Source organism: Eublepharis macularius, chromosome 11 (genome assembly GCF_028583425.1).
Source record: "Eublepharis macularius isolate TG4126 chromosome 11, MPM_Emac_v1.0, whole genome shotgun sequence".
NCBI lineage: Eukaryota > Metazoa > Chordata > Lepidosauria > Squamata > Eublepharidae > Eublepharis > Eublepharis macularius.
The window spans coordinates 54,756,238-54,768,923 of record NC_072800.1 but is presented as its reverse complement, the minus strand read 5'-3'; the positions used below and the strand labels follow the sequence as shown (position 1 = coordinate 54,768,923).

General features: G+C 38.4%; 1 protein-coding gene across 1 annotated transcript in view; it reads right to left on the bottom strand.

The window, feature by feature from the left end:
• The window catches only part of MEOX2 (mesenchyme homeobox 2), an 87,386-nt gene that overhangs the window by 8,555 nt on the left and 66,145 nt on the right, over nt 1-12,686 (bottom strand). Inside the window, exon 2 of the mRNA XM_054991688.1 lies at nt 10,176-10,348. Within this exon, the coding sequence (XP_054847663.1) occupies nt 10,176-10,348 (173 nt within the window). The remainder of the gene's footprint in view (nt 1-10,175; nt 10,349-12,686) is intronic.

The window sequence follows — 12,686 nt, the reverse complement described above, 5'->3', positions numbered from 1 at the left end:
CATGTTGAGAAGAAAGAGGAATGCCAGAATCTGATAAATAAATAGTTGCAGGGGGGGAAAGGTTTGTTTCCATTTATTCCATCCATCCCTAATGTTTGGGGGGACAGAGTAGTTTAGTGGCTGATCTTCATAATAACCGATATAACTTTGACTGTGTAGCTCAGTATTTTACTTTCCAACAGTGCAGACCCAACAAAGTTATACTTTTCTATGCCCATTTACTTCAGTGGACTTAGAAGGATGTAACTCTGCTGAGGCCTGTACTTCAAATTCGCTGATATCCTAGTAACTTTTATCTATTATTTGATTATTAATTATTCATTCATTTATTTACAAAATTGTATGCTGCCTTTCTTCCCTCAAAAGGGCTACCAAGACACCAAACAAGCTAAAAACATACATAAAAAAACCAATTCTTAAAAACCATTAAAACCAACAAAACCCATATTATTTCCCACAAATCAACTGTACTTACATTATTTGCTTTCATTAAAATTCATAAATTGCTTTTCTAAAATGTTTTACTCAAGTTAGTCCACAAAAATGATTACCAATCATAATACACATTCACATAGTACTATTTAAACCTCTACCAGTTTAATCTTATGGAGAGTTACTTCAGTCTAAGTCCATTGAAATCGAAGGGCGTAAAGTAGAATAACTCGGTATAGGATTGCACTGTGAAAGTATTCCATTGCGATTATCATTGACACTCCGTTTTTCTAACTTGGAAGTTCCTGCAGAGGCAGGTGCATTGAGTCACCATGCCAGAACTTCCCTAAGCACAACTACACTGCACAGATCTTTGTGCTGTTTGCTACTTCATCAAACAGACTAACATAATCAATATGGATAGCCCAGCAATGGTGGGGGCCAAACCAGCTCCTATGATTTATTTGGTCCCTACAGCAATCTAAATGTTTTACTTCCTGTTCAACTTCCTCTGTTGGTGCTACTGTTGCTGAGGACAGCTGCTGTCTGGAAGCATTCCAAGCTTGACACATTTATTTTCTTGGAAATCAATCCTGTTGATTTCAATAGAACTGACTTCCAAGTACATACGCTTGTCCTATTAATATTATTACTGCATGACTTGTTGCTCCCCTCCCTCCCCTCCTCTAAATTCCATAGCACTCTGTGCATAATAAACCAATTGTCACAAGAAAACGCATCGTTCATGATGTTGCAACTCTTGCGAGCTGTGACAAATTGCTCTCAAATCATAGTATATCCATCTGGGATCAGTGTTTCTGGTAAATGGTTCACAACTTCAGACCAACACTTCAGCATGGCCATAGGAAGGAAGGAAACTTACATGCACCCAGTAATACTAGTATTTATTTATAAGTAATAGCTCCATTCCTGTGCATGTTACAAATCCCATTAACTAAACTATGTTCTGGACTGTGGCAATGCATTTAAGTATACAGTATCAGGAACTTAAATACAAGTTCTCTGTAGGTGGATTGTGGATTTGACACAAACATAAGCTAGAAAAACAATAATATTTGATGAAGTCATTTCCAATAATTATTCAAAGAAGTGCTTATGCAGATTATCATAAAAGCTTCTGGCATTCTTTTAAACATGCATACACTCTGATAACCATGCCTGCAAAATTATTATAGCATCAGCAACTATTTCTAAATCACCAGTTATGGACTGATCTGTTAGGCACATCTGCTAACTGGCATAAGAGAGCAGCGTCGTTTCCCTTACTTGACAACTCAGTACAGTATTTAGGTCTCCCAGACTGATGATTAAGCTGTTGCTTAAATAGGTTGAAGAATATATGACCTCCTAGTGAACATCTCCTTGGGAGCAGGCACCAGAGAAAAATCTCTAGCCATGTCTGTTTTAATCTGAGGAATGTGCCACAGTAATCATGGGACAGGATATAGGATGAGCACTTGAACTAGATGTATTATTATAGGGGTCCAGGCTGCACAAAGGTAACTAATCAATGCTTTTCCACTCTGGGTCAAACTCTGGGTCTACTTCCACCCAGGTGGCTCCCCTAGAATCAATGATGAAATTGTATGATCTTTCTGTCTGTGGAGAATTTACTTCAGTACTGTGAAAAGAAAACTGGCAGATTTTTTTTTAATAAAAAGGAATTACAGTAGTTTTACTGTTTCCTAAAATAACAATATATATTTCCAGAAAAAAATAATATGTTTGGGTGCATGAATGTGTACTTCGTGTAATGGTCTCTCCTAAAGGCAGTTCCATCAAGGAACAGATGGGATCAGATCTCACATTCCACAGTCAAAACTGCAGGAAATGGACACCATATAAAAAAAACAAAATAAAACATAAAAACCTTACCCCATATGTTTTGTGATCTGTCCTTCAAATAAGGGGGTTCCCAGCAACACATTATAAAAGCTTCTTATATAGAGGGAACAGGTGAAATATCCACCCATTCACCAACTGATTTTATAATCCTAAAGTCATAAAAAAAATGTCAGCCCAGAGAAAGCTGGCATTACTGCAACTCAAGTGAATGTTTCAAAAATTCAGTTAGAGTTTCATCCTGAAGTAAAAAGAGTGGCGTGAAGCTGGGAGAAGGAGTACTCCCCTGCATGACAAACTGGAGAGATTATCAGACAAGAAAATCCCACTTTCTCTGTGGTCACATACTTTGGCTCATTAAATCAAAAGAAACACTAATTCTAAGTAGTTTCTAATAACTGCCACAAAACAGAGGTCGTTTCCACATGACCTTAATGAGACAGCCTACTAATGGAACTTTGGCGAGTTATTTCACTCATGACATATGTGAGCGGGCCATGATGATCCTGGTTTTTAAGTGTTTTTTGTGAAACTTGTTCCATTTTCATTTTTGATACTGCTTTTTTTCATGCAATTATCTACCATATCAATGCATCTGGATGCTTTTTTCACTGCAGAAGAGCCCTCCCACAAATCTCCAACCCCTCCTCTCACCATTACTCCTCCTTCCGCCAGATGTATGCAAGCATCTGGCTCACATGCACAATCGTATAATCCCCTCCTCCCTTTTAAAAACTTTTTAAAACAGTCCTTGCACTATTATGATAAAGGGAATCATACTGCAGTGCTTGCTACATTGGATCACTTATCAATCGGACAGTCAATCACAATGGGCCCTAGCAGCACTCCCTCCCCCCCACGTCTCTCCTGGTGGCATCAGTCAAAGGGGGGATCATGGAAGAGATCAGGGGCTCCTCTTCCTCTGGCCCCTTGGCCGCCACTCAACTTGTGCACAGCCCTCTCAAGGCCCTGCAGAGGCAGTGGGGACGGGGAGCCCCACCTCCAGCTGCTGCAGGACCTTGGGAAGGCCTCACCACTGCGCTGAGCCTTTCCGTGTCTTTGGAAGCCCGAGGAGGCAGCGGAGAGGCAAACTGTCTTGCTCCTGATTTTTTTCTCATCCCTGTGTAATATGCCTGCAGGGGGATGAGTGAGTGGCTGGAAAACATTTTGCCTTTTATATAGAAGGATATGGAATCGTGCAATTCCTCTACTCACATATTTATGAAACACTTTTGCATTTAGAACTTTGAGTGGGAAAGCAACGGTAAAGAATGTTGTACTACACATGCCCAGTTTCTACAGAAGCTGAAAGATGGGACAATGGTATAGGGCAATCCTGCATGCACTAAAAAAAAAAAGGAAAGTTGGGCGGGAATGCCCCAACATCATTTGTGATGAGGCGCAGATAAACAGTGCATTTTCTGTTTTGGGACCTTTTTTTCGCAACAAACACCCACAAAACACTCATGAGGACGATGCATGTGAATGATGAGTTCTCAAAGTGGATTGGGAAGACACGGCTTTGGGACAGGGAAACCCCGAAAAAACTGAAGCATGTGGAAGCGACCAGAGACTGGCAACATGGTAAGATTGTCTGTTCATGCTAACAATTTAAAGAATTGCATATAAGTTCTTTTTTCCTGGTCATCTTATGAGCTGCAATCTTTTTATTATGTTTTGGAAGGCTGCAGAAATCTACTTATCAATCATCCATCATACCTTGCTGCAGCTGTTTCTGCTGCTTTTCACACTGCAGGATAGTAACGATTTGGATGGAATTTCCTTAAGATAAAGAAGTCAAGCACATAAAAGACAGGCTCACAAGTTCATGGAGAATATACAGCTACTATTAGACTGAGTTAGGATTTTTTTAAAGACTGATTCATCAAACAAGTTTGCCAGCCAAAATGTAGCGACTGCTATCTGATGAAAGAAGGGGCTTGCTGAAGTACAGAGTTGTGAACTTTAACTCACATTTCAAAGGTTTGCACATGTTTTATATTGTTTAGTGGCTACATTAGACTTGCCAGCGTCCAGGTGGGGCCTGAATTTCTCCTGAAATTTCAACTAATCACCAGACAGCAGAGATCAGTTCCACTGCAGCTCTGAAGAATGGACTCTATGACATCACATCTCAGTTGAGCTCCCTCCCCAGGCTTCACCTGCAAATCTCCGGGAATTTCCCAAGCCAGAGCTGGCAACCCTAGTCACCTAGAGGTGCCTATGTTTCTGAACTCTGTACATCATTCCTTTATTTCTGAGCTCGACTTTACCTGGGACAGTAAATATTTAAGTATCCTTTATACCCCATCAGTAGCCTTTAATTATTGAATTTCAAAGTACACACAAAAATTGACAACTATGAAAGAGAAGATTATCCAGTACTTTGCCTTCCATCTGTCTCTAACATGCTTTCATCACTGTCACTCTCTCCTTTCCTACAGCTCCTTCCCTTCCTAACTGAGATCCCCCATTCTACTCCAGGCAGGGGGAAAGGCAGACTGGTGGGTCATGGCCTTAGCAACCAGCAGAGCTTTTCTTGGAATGCTGTACTGGCTTCCATTGGCCTTCACTGAACAGTATCCATCTGCACTGGGCTTGAATTAGCATTCCAAGCTAAGTACAAGCCACTCCTCACCAGATCAGTATGAAGGAGCCCCAAGGAACTCTGGACTTCCTGTTTCCATTTGAAAATAGATGTGAGGGGAGGAAATCATTTCTCTGGTTTTCTGTCCCATCAGTTCTTTGATTGAGGGGTTCCCTCCTCCTCCTGTCCCTTATCTACAGAAACTGATGATCCAGGGAACAGTAGTATGTGGCCTCTTTTTTCCATCTCAGCTCAGCACGACCAAGAAATTGAAGTTCCATTGTTGGTCTTTTTACCATATATTCATACAAATCAAATGCCCTTTTATGATTGTTGTGAAGATACAGAATAATGCCTGCTGGTGTGCAATGAAAAAGTACACATAGACCTACCATCAGGCACTGGGGCATTAAAGAATAAAAGGAAGTTATGGAAGAAATGGCTGTACATTGTTATGCAGTAGAAGCTGGCAAGAGTCCAAGAATCCACAGGCCAGAGTTATAACATCTTGCACATTTGTACAGCAAATGAACAAGGAGCAATGGTGATTCTTTACATGAGGAAGAGCCCATGTTCAGTTTTGGGGATATCCAGTTAGAAGGATCTCAGATACCATATCTTGGGGAAAACATTTCTCTGCCTGACAACCTGGAGAGCATCTGCCAGTCAAGAGTTAATACTGAGTTAAATGAACAAAACGTTCAAGATGTATTTATAAGAATTATAGAAAAGGAAGACAAAAAGAATAGCTAAGTCTTAGGAAACATTTAAACTTTTTAAAGAAGGTGATAAGCATCAGGGAAGATAGCCTACGACCTGACAGAACTCTATCTATCAAGTTCAAAATTTTCCTATTCCAATAAGGGTAGGGTCTGGACTATATGTACAGATTATCAAATAACATTCAAATAATACTGCATTATCAAATAACATCCAAATAATACTGCATCATGGTTTAAGATTTTTTTTAAAATTGATGTATATTATTAGATTACTTATTCATGTAAGGGTAATTTATTTTAGAAACGCAATTTCAAGACAGGATTTGGAAATGAACTTTGATTTACACTCAAATAATACTCAAATAGTTTCAAATCTTTAATCCCATGTCAATATTAACACTTGGCCTAAATTTAGTATGAAAATATGGTCCTTAATCCCTATGCCTGCAGTCATTTTGATTAGATGAAATTTAATGCATGTGTGTCAAGATAACATAGATGATTTTCTATATAAAATTCAGGATTAAATCACAAAATCTGGATTGTATGCCTATACATCGTATAAAAATGTTACACAACCATGTGGATTTTTGGAAATCAGGCAAGCTTGCCAGGTGGGTAGGAATGGCAAGGGCCTCTTTGTTCCTCTGCTGCTCTTCTGCGTAAATCTGGAGGAAATCTATCATCTGATCCAGCCTCTTTTTTCTGGTGGATATAACTATAAACCATGGTAATTATTTGCACGGGTTATACAACTTACAGAACTTGTGTAAAATAACTAGTAGGGTAATTGGCAGAACACCTGCCCCCCTCCCATATACTCTTCTCAATTGTTTTCTTATACCAGACTACTTTCTCCTTTGTGTTCCACCCAGGAAGAACATATCATGTGAAATTTCTACCACTGGGACAGACTTCAGTTAGTTAAATAAAACAAAAGTCCAAAAGCACCTTAAAAACAATATTCCAGCATGAGTTAGTTTGGTGAAGTGGTTAAGAGCAGCAGGACTCTCATCCGGAGAACCAGGTTTGATTCCCCACTCCTCTGCTTGAAGCTGACTTGGGTCAGTCACAGCACTTCCAGAGCTCTCTCAGTCCCACTGGGTGATTGTTGTGGGGATAATAATAACATACTTTGTAAACAGCTCTGAGCGGGTGTTAAGTTGTTCTGAAGGGCTGAATATAAATAGAATATTATTATTATTATTTCATGAGTCACTTCTGCAGATGCAAGGGAAAGATCATTTTCCTTGTGTTTATCTAGAAAATTACAGAAATGGAACGGGAAAAGAGGAGAAGCTGGGCAAAAAGTAATCTGGTATGATTATATCAGGGCTTGAAATCCTTGGGTCATAGCAGATTCTGGCCTATTTCTCATTCTATCCTATTTCTCATTCAGTAAAGATAAACAACAGTGTAATAAATTGGGGTAAACAACAAATTAAAGCATGAAAGAATTAACTGACTTCAGTAAAGGGCTATGATATGATACATTGAGTTAAGAACAATGTCTAAAAATGGGTTATGTTGTATTATTTTTATTATTTTAACAAATAGGCAATAAATGCTATATGAATTCAGGACCTTGTCCCATGGCAATTTAAATGTGTGTGTCATGGGGAAAAACTGCTCATGTTGGATCTCAGCTGTTCTCAGCTTCCAGTGAACCCAGCACAATTTTAACATGATATTGGGGCAAAAGAAAAACTTACTTGTTTGAGTGGTATTTCCATACCCAACTTCTTTTATGCAAGATGTTCAGCATTAGCATGCCATGGATCTATGCCCTGTACAGCACCACATTGGTATACTCATATTTATTTCACCTGAACCTCTGGTTTATCAGCTCTGGTGTATAGGCTTTTCTTGCGTTGCTGGTATCACTTTTAAATCTGGAATCAGGTGTCAGCAGGGCTTTTTTTCAGCTGGAACGTGGTGAAACGGAGTTCCGGAACCTCTTGAAAATGGTCACATGGCTGGTGGCCCTGCCCCCCTGATCTCCAGACAGAGGGGAGTTGAGACTGCCACTTGGTGGCGCGGAGGGCAATCTAAACGCCCCTCTGTCTGGAGATCAGGCGGCGGGGCCACCAGCCATATGACCATTTTCTCTGAGGGCAACCCACTGAGTTCCACCACCTCTTTTCCCAGAAAAAAAGCCCTGGGTGTCAGCAAGTGACATCTTGTGCAAGCGACTGCCACCACAAAACTCCCAATAACACAAGCTACAATCCAGATCCTGCCTGCAGTACCAGGTTCACATGAGCTGGGAGTCAGCATGGGCAGGGTTTCCAAGCAGCCGCCACATGTTGGAATGGCAATGAAACAAGGCCCTTCATCTTGAAGCTAATTCATTCTGTGTTGGTTAAAACTTTCAGACTATTCTCTCTAGAAGACTCCTGCTGAAATCAATGTGATGTCTTCAAAATACACGCTTTGAGGACTTGCTGAAACAACAGCAGAGTTTCCAATATAGGAAGAAAAAGAAAGGAAGACTGAGCCACAATAATTTATACTAATATTGCACTACTGGAAGAAAAAGAAAGCCCCACTATCTGTATTCCAGATTTCCCTGGAGGTTACTACATAGCAAAGAAAATTTGAGAAATATATTTGGCTCAGCAGTTTAGAAGGCTGCTTTTTCTCCTTGAGATCTCCTAAGGTTCTGATATATCTCAAATGGCTGCAGTATGACCATTTGCTCCTATGCAGTGTATTGAACTTAAGCCTTTGAAGAATGTCCTCTGGGAAAACATCATTTAATCACACTGGTGCTGCAATGTACCCTTACAAAAACAGACCTGAAAAAATGTGCAGTATTCAGTGTCAAATCATTGACACCTTTTCATCCAATGAAATCGACCAACAAGTTCTTTCTTAAGTCATCAGTCAATCAGCAAATTAATTGTCAGGAAATTTTGGAGGGAGGATAAAAGTAAATTAAAGTTGTTCTATATTTTACCTGGGATACATGTAGCAAAATATAAATGGCTCTCAATGTGTGATGGCTTTTCTATACCTCAGTACAGTTTAGCATGGATGACAATATGATTCTTGGGGTATGGAGAGTTTCCACATGATGTAGAAGAATCACAAGACAATAGGCACTAAGCATTATGTTTCCAGCACTTTCCATATGATAGTAAACATGTAAACTGTTCCTTTCAATGGAGTGAATGATTACACATAGCATAATATAATACTACGCCTGGGAATAATCAGCATAATTATCTATAATTATAATTATATAATTTTATAATATATAATTATAATACTATGCCTGTGAATAATTTCACAATCCATTGCTCAATGAAATGTACTTAAATCCAATGATTTCAATGGATTTAAGCAAACTTGAGTCTGTGTTGGAATGCAGCCAAAGAAGGGAGTTCCTTGTGATCTATTTCTATTTCATTTGGCATAACGTACTACAACTTGTAAACGGAATGGAATGCTGTGATTTTTTTTTTACAGCACTCTAATTGGTGAATGAATTCATCTTTGCACAACTAAACTGAAACTATATTAATTCCTGAAAAAAGCAATTGTTAGGAAATACAAAATTATGATCATACTACTGTATTTTGTGGCAATTAAAATGATAAACTGAGATTTCTTGGAATACTTATTTGATTACTAATATTTAGGGAATCAATGTACTAAAATAATAATGTAATATTTATGTACACTATGTATGGAATTCTATCCAGTATCAGAGCTTCAGTTTCAGAATATGCAGAATTGAAATTAATGCTACCTTTATTTTTTCAAGTAATTATAGTAGCATCCAATCTTTTTTCACGTAATGTGTGGCAATGCTCTACAAACAAGCTCTCCTGAACTGTATTCTGTTAAACTCTCAATAGATAAGCAGTCCAGAAAATTAGGAAATAACATTATTTCTACAAATTAAAAATATGGCTAGGAATGAGTATACTAAACAAAACCAAGGCCTTAATCCAACACAAAGGTTGGCATCACTAACTCAGTGATTTTAATTTATTTACATATGACAAGATCTAGGCTGGAGATACTTGAACAATAAATATTGGAAGCCAGGAAGCTAGGAACATAAAGACAGGGTAGGTGCTATCCACTGAATAGCGCTTTCATTATTTTATCTTTGTGTGGTGAGGTGTATTTTCTGACTTGTTCCCTGTATTGCTGTAGGTCATATTTTTACCCAGTTCTGTTGGCATTAATACAGACTTTGGAGAAATGAAGATTATAATCAAAGGAGCCTGGAGAAAGGAATAAAATGTATTCATTTTATAAATATCTATAATTTTTTCCCCAAAAGTATATAGGAAAAGTTGAATGTTAAATGTACAACTTGGAAATGCATTTGTTTTATTCTGGCAGAAACAACACTTAACTCGTTAATTTTCCATGACTGTTACAGTGTGTTAATTGATTTTATGAGTATCTCTCTCAAAGATAACATTGATATTATCCAGTATGTATACACTTAATATAAATGTCATATTAGAATTTTATTTTATTCCATACATTATGATGTCAACCTGGAAATGCAATAGATCTACACTCAAAACTCCATTAATTTCTATCCTTACCTGTCTCTCAGTAAGATCCAGGTTTACTGCTATCTCATATCTTCGCAGCCTGGTGAGGTAGTTGTGGTGGGCAAATTCTGCTTCTAACTCTCTGATTTGCTCTTTGGTGAAAGCTGTTCTTTCCTTCCTCGGTTTACTGTTTACTTCTGATTTATAATTCCCCTCTTGAGAATCTGAAATAAACACAAAATCAAATAAGAAATCGCAGCATATATGATCCATGGGAATTCTATTATAACAGATAAAGACGTCAACACAAAAAGGAAAGGTTGTCTTCTATATTTGAAAAGTACTGATTGAACACAGGGTGCTTCATTCAAGAGATGTTCGGCCAAAACCACATCTACTAGGTATAAACTATTTAAGTTAATGAGTTCATGGGTTAATGGATATATTTTATGATTATATATGTCAAATCATCAAGGATGTAATCTGGAGATATTCATATGGGGCACTCGCTCTTGCCACAGGTGCTTACCTATATTTCACCTACGTCCAACATTTGGTCAGCACTGATTACTTGTTTGGAGTGGTAAGCAACCTGAATTTCTCACTCCATGGGAGAAGGAAAGTCTGGATTCAACCAACCTGATAATTGATATTATTAAACTTGACAGTGTGGGGAATCCATGCACAATTCCCAGACATGGGAACCGCATACACATTGCCTTTGCAACCAACCACATTTCTAATTATTGTACAACTATCATTCATTTAAATGTCCTCAAATGCTACCATTTCATAATGAAAGGTATTTTTATTGCTGTGACACACATTGGGAGAGATTCTCTTTTGCAGCACATTTCCATGAAGGGGGATATTTTGCATGACTTATTCTGTGAGTCTGGTAAAGCAAGAAAAGAGCTGGAGAATCTAGGTAGGGTAGGAGTGACTATCACATGCTAATCAGGGCCTCCTCCTGCAAGCAGAACCTGAAAAGAAAAACCAGACACTTGTTATAATCTGTGACTGGGTAACGAGTGGCCCTAGCAGTGATTGGTCTCTGGGGAGGCAATCTTTCCCCAGCCTCCGAGAAGCAAAAAAACCCCTGCAGCAACCAGAACATCTACAGGGCTTAGGGAGGGGAAGACTTATCCTAATACCCTTTGGCGTCTTATTCTGTTGCTGAAACAAATTCATTTTATGATGATGTTTTAACTGCAGATTGCTTTGGTTGCTTTTCATTGTAAACTGCTTATGAAGGCATTATAGCTGAAAGGGGTCTTTAAGCATAGCCAATAAATAGATGAATGGTCAACTGCTATTGTGCTCATTTATGTTGTGGGTATTCGGGATGTGTTTGTCTTGTCCAACATTTTTAACAAGGTATGATAAAGGAATGATAAGGCTATCACTGTTTTCCTCACATTATTTTTTCCTACATAAACAAACATTACTTCCCCATAGGGAAAAGTTTGCACCCCCAAACTTGCAATAAATGTACACATATCTATTTTGCCATGCATTCGGAAGTTGTATCCAAGTAGGAAAACCACTATGTGCAAAGTGGCCCTAAATCAAACTATGACATGCGTATCAGATTACTCCGCCCACCCAAATTTTATAGCCATTTGTTTCTAATCTTGGCATGCCATAAATCCAAAATTAGCTAGCATTCAGCCTGAGAATCAGAAGTCAACTTTTGGCTTCATCAACCATCTTAAAAATGTCATAGATAAATTCACACTTCAGCTGATGATTTAAATAGAAACCTGCATCAACTTCCAGCAGACAAGCCCATAAGCAGTCTCTTTATGACTTTTGCTGAAGGATGAGTCATCATGCCTGAGATTGTCTTGCTGGCAGCAAAGTCCAATTATGAGAATTAGATCTTATAAGCAGACAATAAGAATGATTTGAATCAAAGTTAACTGTCTGTTTGGGGGCCATGGGTACAAACAGGAAGGTTGAGGCATTTTTATTTTTTTTAACCAGAGTAGCCTTTAAACCATTGGAAATATCTATGGTGGAAAGTTTATCTTCCTATATGAGCACATTTTAAAGTAACTGTGAAATCCTAAACAGAGTTACTCCAACCTAAACTCACTGAAATCAATGGGCTTAGACTGGAGTAATTCTGCTTAGGATTTTGCTGTAAATATTTTAAAGCAAATATTATAAAAGCAAACTAATAAATATAGTTGATGGAACACTACAAGGAAGTAGATAGAAGCAAAGCAAGATTAAAGCAAACAAAGATTAAAATTCCAAGAAAAAATCCCCCGAAGGCACATACAAATAGAAAGCTTACTATACTTCCTGGAAATGCTTTGGGTAGATGCTTTGGCAGGCTACCAAGGCATAGCAGTTCCAACTATAGATCAGACACCCAGAATGGCTTCTATATGCCGTGAGTGTACAGTTGTGATTTAGGCACACAGATCCTGGACAACTGTGTAGATGCAACTATGGCATCTTATATGTAGCAAGGAAAGAAGAGCTGGACAGCTCTTAAAACCAAGGTAGCCATTGTAAAGCTGTACCATCCAGTTATGAGACCCATATAGTAGG